Genomic DNA, 16,206 nt, shown 5'->3' on the forward strand with positions numbered 1-16,206 from the left:
TTCATCATATCTGGAATGAACATCTCAGAACCCATTACATTCTAGAGCCATTGGAGGTGGGGAAGGAAATATTTAGTATTTACTGCTTAACATGTTAGCATACCTTTCCCCCTCCATCCTTAAAGATTCTCTACAAGAAATAGATGGTATCTCCAATTTATAAACAAAGAAATGGAGGCACACAAACTTTAATAACTTGTCCAAGGAGCAATGGTTGTAGAAGATCTGAAATAGCTTGCCTCCTTGTGCCATGTCGTTCCCAGCACACAGCTGTCTAACTGGATGCAGGAAGGGCAGTAGAGGTTTCTGGTCAAACTTCCCATTTGGTGGATAAAGGAACTGAGTCCAGTGATCTGGCAAGATGTGTGCCAGGCAGCCTGCTGTCCACTCGCCAGATCCTACCGTGGTCTGTTGCTGTGTACAGTGTGCCCATTCTTCCAGCCATTCAGAATGGAGTCCTAACACCATGTTCCACAGTCCCCACTTGCCCACCTTGAGTCATAACTTTTCCTGAATCTGTCATTGTCTTTTTTCTCCTCTTCTCTGGCCCATTGCCTCATTCCTGGACCACTGCAATGGTCTCTCCATTTCATCTACTGATTGCTTCTTATATTTTCTTTCTAAAACTCAGCTTGGCACCTGTCATTCTTTGATCACAAACCGTCATCAGTCCAACTCACCATTGCTGGTAAATCCTAGGTAGAACTTCCTTAGTATGAAGTATGGACTCTTTATCATGTCACTCAAGACTTGCTTTAATTTAAACCTTACCTGTCCATACAGCTTTACCTCTGGCAGTGCAAACTCTGGTTAAAATGTTCTGTTCCTCATTTCTTCTAGGAAACCTTATTTTCCATAAGGGGATTCTCTCCCCTGGCCAAGGTGCAGGAAGGCAGTCTCCCGTCCCACACCTCCGATCACCAGCAATGACACACTCTAGCACATCAGATACCCCAGCCAGCAGCCCCTGGCAGTTGCTCCTTTTTCCAAATCCTTTGACTTTTTGTAATCTGCAGCACTTATTGTCAAGGAGCACATGGAACCCTGGGTTGTAATTTCTCTGCATAATGCACATCCATCCTGCCCACTTGCCTGTAGTATGAGGCCCTGGAGGGCAGAGGTATCATCTTACATTCTTTAGGTTTTTTTTTTTTTATTAAAACATAGTATGTGTATGTATTTATAGGGTATAGTATCATAAATTTGATACATTTATATAGAATGTAATGATCAAATCATGCAATTAGTTAGCATTTCTGTCTCCTGAATGTTGAGAACCTTCTGAAACTTCTGCTTATTTTGAAATATATCAGATTGTTATAAACCATAGTTTACTGTGCTGTAGAATGCAAGAAATAATTTCCAATCTGGCTGTATGTTGGTACCCATTATCTGACCTTCCTCTTTCCCCTCCCCCTTCCTAGTCTCATTCATCATTGTTCTAGCCTGTTCCATGAGATCATCTTTCTTAACCTCCGTGTATGAGTGAGACATGCAGTATTTGTGACCACAGTTCATTTTAGTGCCCTGTTTGTGGAGTGAGTCCCTCAGTCCATGTTCTCCATGCTGATGATGCCACTGTGTCCCAGTGGGCACTCCTTGTTTTAATTCACAGGGTGGGGGCATTGTAGAAGGACTGCTGATGAAGGCCACTGTGCCCTAGAGTCACACACAAGTGCTGGGTGACACAGCCTGGCACATGAAAGCACATTGTCCACCATGAAGAGCTGTGGGCATGTGAGAGAGGCCAGGGCCTGGAAATCAACTTTGGTGACTCTCAGTATCCTGTCAATGCTACAACTGGAGGATTCTGTGAGACCCTGGCACTGAACAAGTCACCATGGGGGAACAGATTAAAATTGTAACATAGTTTCTGCACTCAGTGTATTGGACTCTTGAAGGGGAGAGAGGTCTGGGACAACTGCTACCCTTAGAGAACTTATCAAATATGCCATAGTGCCAGCTGTTGATATCCCAAATGAGCAGACAGACAGCCTGGCCATAAGGCTGCAGTGGCCCACAGCAAGAGGAGATCGCCAGGCCTGGAGAAGCCAAAGCAACCTTTCAACTGGGGAGAAACGGCTGGCCCTGAGGGAAAAGAGAAACTTGGAGACAGGGGCCATAGAGGCTGGGTGGAAATGGGTTGGCAGGTAGGTTTTTACTTGAGCGATGGGCATTGGGAGAAGACAAGGTACATAGGCCTTGGTGCATAGGTGGGGAGGGAAAGAGTCAAGCACGAAAGTGGGGCTCAATGAACTGGGAATAGAGAATCCATATAATTTCTTGAGGCAGAAATTAGCATACTTAAAGTGAGATTCTGGAATGTTCCTTGCTCAGATATGCCTTGATCTTTTAAAGGTAAGAGAAATCCCACATTTCCAGGTCTGCATCCCTGTGTCCTTCATCTCCAGGCATCTGAGGCTGGAATGTTAGAGGGGCTTCTCTGGTTATTCACCTGGAGCTCTTTAAGAACTGTAACATTAGTAAATTACTGCCTCATACAGCCTTATCCTTCGGCTCGTCAGTCCTGTGCTATAAAGAGAAGCTAAGTATAGAATTACATGGGCTAGCCTCCGATAGGGATTTGGGCTGATCTTTTTAGATCCAGTCTGAAACCATAATCTGAAATAAGCATCTAACACCCAGGCTGCAAGCTAACGGGGAGATAGAGAAGCATTTGTCTTCCAGTGCTTACAAGCTCTTGCCTTTTCCGGCTTGGTAAGACTGAGCCTAGTTTTAATGTGCCCCAGTGGCTGATAAGGGGTGGCAGACTTAAACAACTGTGGGATAAAGATGCGAAAGGAGGAGTGGCATGTAGAGATAGCAAATGGAGCCCATCGATAAGGGTGCTTTCCAATGCCAGTGCTAGAAAACTCAACTTGAAATGGTTTTGACAGTAAGGACATTGTGTCTCAAAGATATAATGGAAGGAAGACCCAAATTAAGGTGGCATCAAAGCTGATTAATTTACCGGTTTAACAACTTTACTCAGACCCTGGGTCTCTCTTTGCCATCCTTAGCTTGTTGCTTGTGCTGTCAACTGGTAGTCCTCATGGTCTCAGGTGTCACGAAACCAGATTTCCTATAGAGAATGGGTGTGTTGTACTGAAGAAGGTCTGGGAGTACCTTCCTGCCTGTATGCCTCTCTCCCTTTTGGAATCAATGAGGAAATTTCCCTTCATGCCACATCAGCAGGCTTGGGTTACATGCCACTTCTGAAGTCAGTGGATGGTGGTGAGGAATGGGATCCTTTCTAATGGATTAGATGAGTGGGTAATTTGCAGTCTTCTGTGCCCTGCACAGGGGCGTGACCAGGTTTGATTAGCAGTGGGAAGAGTCTGTGGGCTCCATACAGCAGTCAGCACATGAATCCTGCAGCCATGTGTCCACACATCATCTGTGGAAATGAAGAGTCCCCCAGGCCAGGTCAGGCTCTGAGAGCAAGGATCTGCCTCACTTAGAGAAGTTATCACATTCATCTTCTAATGCGGAGTTTCACATAAAAGCCAGGTATTTGGCGTAGCTCCAGCAAAGCCCAGTGTACCTCCTATTTTTGATAAAAGTGCCAAGGCACTGGGGTCATGGAGAGGTGAACTAATGGAGTCTAGATTTTTCTATAATCACAAAAAATGAAAAAGACATTGAATATAGAATGTGAGCTGTACTGCTTTCTAACTGCATGGCTTTGCATAAGATTTCATAACCTCTTTGATTGGTTTGCTCATGTAAGTCAGTGAGATAATATTTTGTATCCATTATGCAATTACTGTTAGGATTAAAATAGTGTGCAGACTCAGACTGTTGTTAATGGCAGCTATGATGGAGGATGTGGTGGTGATGACTGTGGTCATGATGGTGATGATGGTGGTGGTAGTGATGGTAGTGGAAATGGTGATGGTGTAGTGATGGTGGTGGTGGTAATGGTATTGATGGTGGTGATGGTGATTGAGAGGAAGAAAAAAGACATGGAAGTAAGAAGAGTTAAAGGAGGAGAAAAATTCCTGCCCTTGCTTCTTCACAGGGGGTCAAGAAGCTCAAGATAAAAATGTATGAAAAAGCTGGGCACGGTGGCACATACCTGTAATCCCAGAAGCTCAGGAGGCTGAGGAAGGAGGATTGCGAGTAGTTCAAAGCCAGCCTCAGCAACAGCGAGACACTAAGCAACTCAGTGAGACCCTGTCTCTAAATAAAATTCAAAATAGGGCTGGGGATGTGGCTCAGTGGTTGAGTACCCCTGAGTTCAATCCCTCAAAAAAAAAAACAACAAAAAACAAAAAGCAACAACAACAACAACAACAACAACAGAAAAACAACAAACAACCTTGTAAACTGTAAAGTTCTGCCATATGAGTTAGCACAGTGGTGATTATCACATATTAGCAAACCTCCTAAGCACACTGCCCATCTTCCTTTACCCTCATTCTCCATAGCTGAAATGTCACCTCAAAAGACATTGGATTGGCAGAGACACAGGGAAAGTGTGTGCCGCTGTGGATCTAGGGGCTTCTGATGCTGGAACAGAACCTATTCCTGTAGATCAAAGGGCTAAGGAGGGAGCTGGACACGAATGTCCAGAACACATGGAACCCTGCAGACTGGATACAGAGGGAATATTTATTTTGTTTTCAAGTGGCTTTCATAATAGAAAGCAGATGTGGGACCTCAGGTCTCTGGTTTTTGCTGAAGTGAAGAGGATCAAAGAGGACAGTGAATGTGCCACTGATGTGAGGACAGCTGATGTGGCCAGGGAGGGAGAGGACACAAAGGCAACTGGACTAGTGCTACTGACCACTCAGTTGCCCAGCAGGGTCCCTGTGTATCAGGGAGAGCCAGGACCTGTGAGGAGGACACAAAGCCCCAGGGCAGAAAGAATGTGTCCATTCCACAAAAGTTTGTTGCACAATTAGAGTGTGCCAGCTCCTGTAGGTGCAGGTGCTAGGGCTATAGCAATGACAGCATCTACCTTTTGAGTGACAACTCTGTATGATCTCTAGTTCTCAAAATAACCCAAGGTAGGCATAACTTTCCCCAGTTCACTGGTGAAGAAACCAAAGGTTAGAAAGATTATGTAGCTTATCATAGGAAAATTCTGACTCCAGATGTGTGACTCCAGAGCGTTTTTCCACAACACTTTGCCTTTCATTTAAAGATAGTTCTTAACCAAAGGTGATAAAGACACCTGCTTCTGCCCCTGGTGCCCTGTCCCTGTATGGGGGAGGAACATAGAAGCCACGCATACCATAATGTGTGCTAAGAGGGCTAATTTCACTCCTTCAGAGTCAAGGGAGGCAGGTAGGGGTTGAGAGATACAGAATGAGGTGTATCTTGGGATGAGAAGGAGTTTGCCAGGTGGAGAATGATCTGGGATGGCAGGGGCAGAGAGAAGGGAGTTGCACCAGGCAGCCTGTCTGATGTGGGTGTGGTGAGACTTTGGTGAGTGTGGGGTGGTAGCCAAAGATGCAGCTGGGGGGTCATGTCATGACAGATGTTGATGCCAAGCTAAAGAGGCTAGACTTTGTTTTAAGGGCAGAGGGGAGCCATTGAAGGCTTTGGAGCAGTAGAACCACCTAGATGTCCAGGAAACACTTGGGGAACTGCTTGAACACCCAGACAATTCATAATGGCACCAGATTGGGAATGAACAGTGGGATGAGGCAGAAAGGTGGTCATGTCTCCCTGGACCAGGTGTTAGTTGAGCTCCTTAAAAGAAGATGGGCAGTTAGAAGAGAGTTTGAGGCATCTGCTGCACCTTCCCCTCATTTGGGAAATTACCTACTAGCCCACAGGTCACTAAGCAAATGCCCATTGTCCCCAGGAGTAATTCAGCCCTGATTGGTAATATCCCTCACCCTCTCCACTCCATTACCCTCAAAGAAAATGTAATATCTTTTTTTTTTTTTTTTTTACCTCAGAGAGGAAGGGGCCGTGGCCATTCTCTGAAAGTCAGAGCTGCCCAATGACAGATAGGCAGCTCATAAATACATGAGGTCCTGGGATAGAGGAGGTCGAGTGGAGAAGGGAGTAGGCAGGCCTGTGTGACATCCAGGCTTCCTTCCATCTCAGGCAGCAGTATTATGAAGGATGATTGTTCAAATCCTAGAATCAAGCAGAGGAATGAAACAGGCTATGCCTGCCCTCTAGGGTTTATAGTTACAGAAATATAGGCTCAGAGGAGGCCATGGGGGTGTGTGAAGCAGTGACCTCTTGTCTCCAGGAACTGCCTGAGGGAGGTCAGCACAGGCCAGGGTGGAGGACAGTGAAGGCTTAAGGGGAGTGAGCAGGGCTGATACCTAGAAGTCTGGTGTCACTCTGTTCAGAGCCACCTGCCATGCTGGAGCAGCTGAGGCAAGGCTGGCCCCTAGGGATGAAGACATAAATGCAGGAAACTGATAAGTGAGTAAGTCACTTCAACTTAGCATCATGGGCAAGCACAGAGAAATAGACCGTAGTTTTGTTTTTAACTGATCAACTGTAAACCCAGTGACTCTAGCTTGCTTTTCAACTCTCCCAACTGCAATTGCTCCTTGCCCTCACTAAATAGGTGAATTGTTCTTTTCAAGGCTGCTTTGCTCTTAGTCCATTAAATGGTTTTCCCTGTCCCTTCATCCTTTGCAAAAATGTCCTGAAAGAAGTCCAGAGCATCTGAACCACCAGTTCCTTTCTAAATGAACCTTTTGTATAGCCTCCAGGAAGGACCTTCCCTCCCATCTCCCACCCTCTGCCCAGCTTCTGTCTTCCCAATCCAGGTGCCCAGGCATCTGTCCAGGATCCTCCTACCAAAGACTGTACTGTTCAACTTTCTGATGAACTAGTCTTGTTTTAGCTGCTACAGGTTGGAACTTGACCTTAAGTGTTTCAGCTCGAGACCCTAGGGGCTAGAAAACCTTTAAAACCCCAAAGAATTCTATTTTTTATTGTGGTAGAGTAAAATTAATATAAAATTTAACAATTCTAGCCATTTTTAGGGGATAATTCAGAGGTGTCAGTTATATTCACAATTTTGTGCTGTCATCACCTCTGTCCCCACACCAAACTGAAATTCTGTACCCATTAGATAGTGACTTCCCATCCCTCCCTCCTCCCAGCTCCTGGTGACCTCTTTTCTACTTTCTGTCCCTGTGAATTTGCTTATTCTAGGTATTTTATATGAGGGGAATCATACAGTATTTGTTGTTTTGTGACTGACTTCTTCCACTTAGCACAATGTTTCCATGTCATAGCATGTGTGGGAATTCACTTCTTTTCAAGGTTAAATAATACTCCTTTGTGTGTACATTCCCTATTTAGTTGGTCCATTGATAGGTAGATGGAAGGCTGCTTCCTGGTTGAGGAAGGATTGCAGTGTGGGATCCCTGCTGCCCACCTTCCCAGCCATGCCTTGGAGGAGGAGACCCCATACCTATCTAGTAACTCCTGTTAAGAACACTAACCCAGGGCTTCATCGGTCCATAGATAGGGACAACTGCACTGTAGCAAAAGGAACCCCAGATCTGCCCTGAAGAAACCTAAGTGCCAATCCCCTGGGATAGATGTCGAGCCCCTGTCTTCTGCACAATGAGGAGGTGGGATTGTGTGTCTCTCTTCTTACAGCTTCTTGTATTCTACAAGCCTGTCAATCTCCTGAGAGAGCAATGCTGCAGAGTGGCCCAGGGCTGAGTAGATTCTCAGGAAGTTTTTGCAATGCAGGATGATTGCACTAGAGGATTGGAGAGTGAGGAGCTCAGGTCTCTTAGCTGAAGAATAGACAGGAGACTGTATTTTAGAGGTCAGGTTGAACAGTACTTAAGTTATGAAACAATCTGGAAAACAATGTGCTGCGTGAAGTATTGTTATTGTGTCTGTTGTCTTTTTACCTTGTACCCAGATGAAATTGTGTAACTGAGCTTCTCATCAATTGTTTGGTGTAGAATTCTAGGCAGCTTCAATAAATACACTTACATAAATTCAAGTAGGTACATGGGCTCTCTGAGTATGAATTTTCACACCTTGGATCTTTCACATCGCAGAGCTGAAGACTTATAGTGCTCAACACAGGAAGATGGGCATTTCATGGCTCTATGGTGTGTTGCAGCTGTGCTGCAGAAACACAGCTATGTAAAGAGACACATCAGTTTCTCCCTGGTTGTCCTTGTCCTAAGAGATCTAACCTAGCCTAGCTTCTGCTCACAGAAGTTTGTGTTCCCCTGAAGTACACATATTAATAATCTAATTGATGATGAATATTCTTATTGTAATGTTTATTTGCACTTAGGGTGAGTCCCAGAACAAGAGGGAGAGAAGCTGAAAAAGAGCTCTCAGCTCCATTTCCTGTCTTGGGATCTAGTTGTGCCTTTGCCATATCTGCACACAGGCTGATGAGCACACTCTCAGTTGCCAAAGGATTTCAGAGGGGTTTCGGAAGTCATCTACCAATTTGAAAGTGGTATTCCAAGTTATCAGAAAAACAACAAAAGCAGTGATCCCTCTTCTCAAATAAAATTGTATGCAGAACCCAGCAAGTAAAGTCAACAAAAGTCTTCCGGTCTGGTCAGTAAAGGTGGTCACTTCTCTTTTTGTGTGTATTTTCTTTTCACATCCCGTAGTATTAGCTCTCTGGACTCCATTTAACTGGGTTAGGACTCTTGGAAAACTCAACCCACTATGAATTAACACGGCACTGCTCTGGTTCAAGAGGGTTGAGGTATTTAAGCCCTATTTTCTCAGCCTTCCCCTGAAACACCATAGGAAGCCTAGGACTGTGTGTGTGTGTGTGTGTGTGTAATTTTAAAGTTTCTCCTATGAATGAGGAAACAGACCCAGAGAAGTAAAGTGACTTGGCCTAAGCCATACACACCAGTTGGTGCCACAATCAAGATTATTGAGTATTACTATAAAAATTGTTATCTCTGTCCTCTGGGAGCTTATGATGCTTCTGAATAGGTGGGAGATGTGTACATAGGAGGATAAATGGAAAGCTAAGATAGTGCATGCTCATGCATGTTGAGTTCCATGAGTCTTTAGCAGTCTTTGTATTTCTAGAACTGGGGCTCTCTCTCCACTCAGTTTCTGAGCCCTTTGTCTCAGATCTCCAGCACCCAGCAACATACATAAGCACATTTGTGAATGTTTGAGTGAATTTTTGATTGAGTGATTCACTGGATGTGTGGGGTGGATCCTTCTGGATCACTGTGTGTTATTTACCAGGGTGTGGAACAGATATCACATTGTATGGAGTAAGGAACAGTCTTCACTGGGAACTAATTCAATAAGAGAAGTCAAGTTTTCATGAATCCCCCCATCTCACAAAGTTGTGTAGCAGGTTCAAGATGTTGCTGACTCTGCATCCCCTACAGTACTGTCTTTTTATAGGGCAAGTAAGCAGGAAAAGCAGTCTTATCAATGAGGGAATAAACAGACAGCTTGGAGCCAGGCAGTCTGGATTGGGGGTGCCAGCTGTTTATAGGAAGTTGTCTGGGAATGCCAGCTTCCTGGCATATAAGGCGCTTGGAGCCTTTGGGATATTGATGCAGGGGGTGGAGGGACTCTGAACTTGAGTGCTGTCTTTCCCAGAAAGTTCATTTCTAGGCTACCCAAAAAGAACCTCAAGGTCACTTTCTGACAGCTCTCTTAGTTGTACCACACTGGTCCTAAAAGACAGAGTGGATGAATAGATGGATGGATGATGAGTGGACTGGTGAATGGATAGATGGATGGATAAATGTGTGGGTGAAATGAATGGGTATGTTGATGGGTGAGTGGTTGCATGAATGGATGTGCAAGTGAATGAAATTATAAAAGCAGTAAACACACATGTGAATTCATGAACACACCCAGCATCTAGTGATACCAAACTTTCCTTTGTTTCCTTTTCCTTTTCTTCCCTTCTTATTTCACTTTGTGAGTTCCTGTGGAGATGCACAGGGCTCCAGAAGGGGGTGACTCTGTCATCTGGTGTAAACATGAAAGCTCTGAGCCATCATGGGAATGGGGCCAAGAAGACTGGGGCTGAGTGGCTGTTTGATAGCCCCTCCCTCTCTCACCTTCTATAAGCATCCTCAGGTTGCACCAGCCCTTCTGTAATATGTCTTCTCTGTTAACATGGCCCCAATGTACAGTGTAACACAGGATCACCTAATTCGAGAAGCTTGATGCTTTCACACATCATAGATTGTTCCTGGGTCACAACTCCCAAGGCAGCCACATCCCCAGACCAGTTAGTTGTTTGGTGCTAAAAGAGGGAGAAAGTAAAAGAGGAGTCTACCGAGATGATGACTGAATCTGACCCATCTACTCCTTCCCTATTCCCGCCTGATCTGGGCCTTCATCAGCACATGGGCTGGTGGCTCTTAAATTTTGAGTTGTCTCAGAAACATCTGGGATTGTCTATAATGCAGATTGCTAGGCTTCATAGCCAGGAGATCTATTTATTAAGTCTGGATGGGTCCCAGAAGTCTGCAGTTTTTAACTTAGCATCTTCAAATTGCATCATCCAGAGCTGGGCACAGTGAGGCCAGAGCTCATTAAATGTCTAGGGGATGAGAAAGAGTGACTGGGGCATAGGGTACCTGTCCCTGCAGAATTACCCATTGGACTCCGAAGTGCCCCAGATTTAGAGCACCCTGCTAGTCAGCTGAGCAGGAGGAGGTGGGCCTTTGCAGGCAGTGCCCTTCTCCAGAATGTGGAAGGATCTGGATATCTTCAGTGAGACCCCCTTGACCTGGCAGAAGAGTGGGTCCTGGTGTTTCCCAGTTGAATGTCTCCTGGGGACAGTGGATGAGCCAGGCCTGCTTTGGAGAACCTGCACCTGAATGCACACGGACAAATATTTTGTGGTTCCAATGAGATTAGGGCTGAAGCTCCTGCAGAGCAGAGCAGTGGAGCATAAAGGCTACCAGGCAGCCTTTGTGTGGTGGGGGGCATTAAGGCTCTGTGCTGGGGGGTGAGAAGAGACCAATTAATGGTGAAGGAAGTGAATGAATCAGCACAGCAAGTCAGCTTGCTCTAATTGAGTCAATGAGTTTGTCCTGTGGACTGTGGCTCCCAGGGACAGGAGCTGCATCCTTAAATGCCTTTCTTCAAGATAGCAGGGGGAGAAAAGATGACCTTCTGCCCCTTGAGAAAAGAGCTGGCCTTTTCCATTCATCACCCACCCCAGTGCCTGCTTCCACTCTCAGTATGCTCATTTTCTCTGCAGACCTGGTCTGTGTCTTTGGACAGAGTCTTATCTGCCCAAAGAAGAGATTTCAGATTTCTGGATCCATCCATGTATGTGAGCAGGTTGTCTTTTGGTTGCTGTGAAGAGATCTTCAGTGTCTTGATTTCTTTGTGGCTGTATTTCTGCTGTTATGTTGGAGAACTCAGCGGGTACCCTCCCAGAATTGTGTGTGTGACCTTCGCCATTTTTTACTGCAGACTCGTGGCATGATGAAAATCATGGGGTTGTGCTCCAGCCCTTTTCTCAGTATCATGCTCCTCTCTCTTGGTGTTGTTTATGAGTTTTCTTCTAAGAAGGTACAGTAAAATGCTAATTGATTAAATATGAAAACAATGGGAATTTGTGTACAACCCTAATATTTACAATTCAACAGGGAACTTGGAAGACACACACACACACACACACACACACACACACACATCCTTTAATCCCTCGTGGATTGGAGCTTTTGTGGTTGGAAAAGTTGTGAATTTGCTAATTTGGCTTGGAGGTCCCTCTCAATATCCTCATATGTCCTACTGCAGAGAGGGAAGCCTTTCTCTTACACCTGCTATAGTGTGTTCTTAATGATGGGGTTACATTCTGATAAATGTGATATTAGGTGATTTTGATGGCATCATGGAGTGTACTTACACAAACTAAGATAGCTATGATGTCACTAGGTAATACAATCTTGTGGAATCACCTTTGTGTATGCAGTCTGTGGTCAACTGCAACACCATTATGTGGCATATGTGTGAGACCTGCTGGTTCAGAATTTTGCACATCCCTAACCTAATGATCTATTTCTCTGTTTTCTATTTTTGTTTCTTAGGAACGAGTGGAATATCTCTTTCTCATAATTTTTACTGTGGAAGCATTTTTAAAAGTAATCGCCTATGGTCTTCTCTTTCACCCCAACGCTTACCTCCGCAATGGATGGAATTTACTAGATTTTATAATTGTGGTTGTAGGGTAAGTAAAGCTGTCTTTCTTCTGCCCCTTGCCTTAACCATGCATACTTCCTTCCCCCTCTACTCATATCTCTTTTTGATTTGGTCATAACTGTACTAGCCTTCAGGCATGATGAAAGGATGTTAACAATCACATTGAGTTCAGACTTTCTCCGAAGGGAGAGGAGCTATCACCTAAGAGCACCCCTCACCAGCACTCCCACATGGGGCAGCATGCACACACACACACACACACACACACACACACACACACGTGCAGATATATATGCACATGCACACATGCACACCCACACGCAGACACACATATTCGCACACTTGAATTTGTGTACTCTTAACGGAACCAGGGTCCTATGTGCAGCTGAGGCGATTCCTCTGTTTCAGGACTTTTCTTTACCCTCCAACCGTATCTAACCCAGCAGTTCCCCTGATGAATTTTCCCACTGTATCACTGAGCAGATGTAGTTAGCTTGCCTGGGAGTATGCAGCCCACACGTGTGGCATGATGTGGGGACGCCTGCTGAGCTGACAGACTGTGCCTGTAGTCCACAGGTTGCTCACACACACCATCCTGTCCCCATCCTCAAATTCACAGTGGGCCCTGTTCTGTGGCCCAAGAAACCAGACTGCTTGAGACAGCTGGGTGAGAAGTAAATGAAACTCTGAAAGGTCAAAATTGTGGGTAACCCAACCTAGCCTAGGTACCTTCCTCCAAATACTATTTCATGTTAGGATGAGGCAGACTTGATAGTGGCTTTAAAAAAGGCAGTGTTGAGAATCCCAAGTAAAATTTTGGAAGTGATAATTTCCTTATCAAGAAATTAGTAATGGCACAAAAGGATTCTCCACAAAATATTTGTTCCCAACAGGCCTATGTATACTGTGTAAAACAGAGTGTATTAAGACACAGTGGATGAAGTTCCAATTACTCATGTGTTTTGTTGATAAGGGGGAGGTCGTCTCTTCAGCAACTTTTCCTCTAAGCTGACCTTGTATTACTTGGAACCTGACAAATGCTTCCATGGTGGCCACCCTGCTACCATGGGTTTGGAGTCCCCACAGATTTCAGTGTGAAGAACAAGATATCAGGAGGCTGTTACACCAGGAGGCTATTTTTGGTGACTCCTTTTGTGTTATCCCAGTGCAGACCTGGGGCACTGCGGGCTTCTCCACAGCACTCGCCATTCATTATCTTGGGGGAGTGTCTGGTCTTTACTGCAGGAAATAACACAGGAGCAAATCAAGATTATTTACAAGTTATTTCCTTGTCCTTGGCCATCTGGATGGTTCATAATGGTTGTTTGGAACGTGTTAGGGTTTTTCCTGTGTTGTCTCATGTGGCCTGGCCAATGAATGACGCATTTTGGCCACATGACCATCATGGGTGACATGAGGAGCACTAAGGTTATTAGTCATTTATAGATCTAGCTGCAGAGGACTCGGGGTGAGGATGCAGTTACATGAGAGGTTTTGCCGCTGCTGTTTATGCCAAAATAAACAGAGTGGCTAAATAAATGCCTTGAATGAACTCAGTAAATAAATCCTAGCAGAAATCCTGAAAGTGGGTTGCTCCCAGTACCCCTAAATCCTTTTTAAATTCAGCCTCTTTCTCAAGGCCTCAGTCTACTGGCAACCTGTGGCACACACAAAGACAGAAGCCTCAGGAATAAGAGCTGATGCTCTGGGACAAGTGGAGAGACGGGGTGACTTGCAGAACAAGTTTTGGCAGAGATGCTGCATGTTTATGAAAAGAAATGAATTTGACTAGATATAGTCTGCCTCATTCATGTCCTTACCTGAAGCTTGAGAAGTGGAGGCAAAAACAGGGGAGCCCTCAAACAGGAGCCCTGAGAGGGCAGGCAGGTACCTTCCCACTCAGGAGAACAAGCGTGGCTGGCCCACACTGCACGTTTGCAGTTTATTTGACCCTTGCTTCATCCCTTAGAGGGTTGCTCCTCCCCACCTTCATAGGAGGCAGACGTTTCAGTGAACTGGTCCAGATACTAAGTGACTTCTCCCTGGAGTTTTGGCCATGAGGCTGATGAAGACAGGAAGGCATCTGGATTTGGCTCTCTTCTGAAAGATGATGCCTCTGTTTAGTGTTTTAAACCACAGAGGTTATGGAGTCAACACTTGCTCAGCTTGTAGTTCACCATGACCTTTGGCATGTTTTCTCCCATCATCTCACACTTGGCCATATTTAGTAACTAGTTTATCATACTCTCCAGGAGCATTGGTCCTAGGTGCTCTCCACCCAGTCTAAATCCCAGTTCATCCTTCCAACTGGAAAAATGATCTCCCATCCCCAGAAGGAGGAACTCACCCCTTCTCTCCAGCTATGACTCTTCTTTTCTGCCCCTTTTACAGTATCAAATGAACATCCCTCTGCTTTCCTGAGTCTCTTGGGAAATCTCTGCTCTCCTGGGCTCCTCCTCTGTAGCTAGTTAAAGGAAGGTTTCTTCTAGCCTCCTATAAATCAGAGAAGTCAGGGCTGCCTGCCTACTTCAGAGTACATCCCTATCTCTGCATTCCCATTCAGTGGCATGTCACAGGAGTCATTTTCTTCCTAAAGCAGAGGAGTATCCTTGGTGCAGTGGGGAGATGGAACCTATAAGTGAATGCAGAGGGGACTTAAAAGGCCTCTGTAATCTACCTTACCTTCTCAGTCGGTCCCACACTCAGGAGATTCTATCCCAGCCACAAAGCTTTTAGTTACATCACTATGTCCCTCGTAGCATGGTGGTGCTGCCTCTCTGATTCTTTGGGTCTTCTGGAACCTCCGTGTCCTCCTTTCTTAAAGCTCTAATAGCTGACTGCAGAACTGCCCAACACGCCTCCTGGAGAAATCCCCAGCCAAGCATCCACATCAGGACCCATCCCCAGGTACCAATAGACACCAAATAGTAGTTTTGCCATCACAACATCTAACAGGAGAAGCACACCCAGCACTCCACACCAAAAACACTTCCTGCACCCATTTCTAGGTTGTCCATCCCTTCAAAATTTTACAGGAAAACATTTAATGAAAGTTTCAAGCTGGGGTAAGGGTTAAAAGAGAAGAAAGTTGTCTCATTTCTGCTCCCTTCACTGAATAATATTTGGTGAACATCTTGTATTCCAATAAGCATATTGCTCTCTTCCAGGAAATACTGGGAACAAAATATGGTTTGGATTTGAAATGCTGTTTGACCAACTTGCAAGCTGGTCTCCATTTCCTCAGGTTTCAGTGATGTAGGTTTCAGTGGAAAGAACATTTCCCTTGTAGAGAAAGGAGTCCACTCCCCCGAACTTCTGCCTGGAATTCAAGGCATAGGAATCCAACTAACATAGAAAACCATCAGATGAGCGTCAAAGAATTAAGAGACTTTAGATATGGTCTGGCTATTGTAGTCAAACTTTTTTTTCCCCCAGTGCTGGGAATTGAACTCAGGGCTTCACATATGCTAGGCAAGTGCAGTGCTCTACCACTGAACTACATTCACAGCCTATATTTTTCCCCTTCTTTGGTGATGCTGGGGATTGAACTCAGAATCTTTTGCATGCTAGGCAAAACTTCTTTCAGGTGCAGAACACATTGTTCAGTCTCACTTGGCCCCAGTACCTAAAACAGAAAGGGACTAGGGACATAGCCCAGTGGCAAGTGCTTCCCTAGCAAGTACAAGGCCCTGATTTTGATCCCCAGCACTGGAAAAAAAAATAAAAGGGAAGCTGTTCTGTTAAGTCTGGAGTAGTGGCACTAGAACCCCAGCCACTCAGTTCTGACCTCACTGCCCAAGAAGTTCTTGAAAGCTTCCACAGAGCACAGTTTAAACTCCTTAATCTAAACCAACCCCAGCATTTCTTGGCCATGCCTGGCTCTGAGCTTCTGCCAAGTCAAGCCTTCAGCTGCACCTGGACCTCAGTGCCTGAGCCCAATTTCCTGAAGCATGAGCTCAAGAACCAAAGTTGCCCTAGGCCATTGTTCAGATGTGATATGGAGACCCAGTTTTATACTTGGGCTTCCTCCATGATCACAGGCTCCCCAAATGCAGAAACACAACCCAGGGCACATTCTGACAATGA

At 45.2% G+C, this 16,206-nt stretch overlaps 1 protein-coding gene across 1 annotated transcript in view; it reads left to right on the plus strand.

Annotated features, from left to right (window-relative positions):
- The window catches only part of Cacna1c (calcium voltage-gated channel subunit alpha1 C), a 650,592-nt gene that overhangs the window by 400,919 nt on the left and 233,467 nt on the right, over positions 1–16,206 (plus strand). Inside the window, exon 4 of the mRNA XM_047548297.1 lies at positions 12,009–12,148. Coding sequence (XP_047404253.1) covers positions 12,009–12,148 — 140 coding nt within the window. The remainder of the gene's footprint in view (positions 1–12,008; positions 12,149–16,206) is intronic.

Source organism: Sciurus carolinensis, chromosome 4 (genome assembly GCF_902686445.1).
Source record: "Sciurus carolinensis chromosome 4, mSciCar1.2, whole genome shotgun sequence".
In the NCBI taxonomy this organism is placed as follows: domain Eukaryota; kingdom Metazoa; phylum Chordata; class Mammalia; order Rodentia; family Sciuridae; genus Sciurus; species Sciurus carolinensis.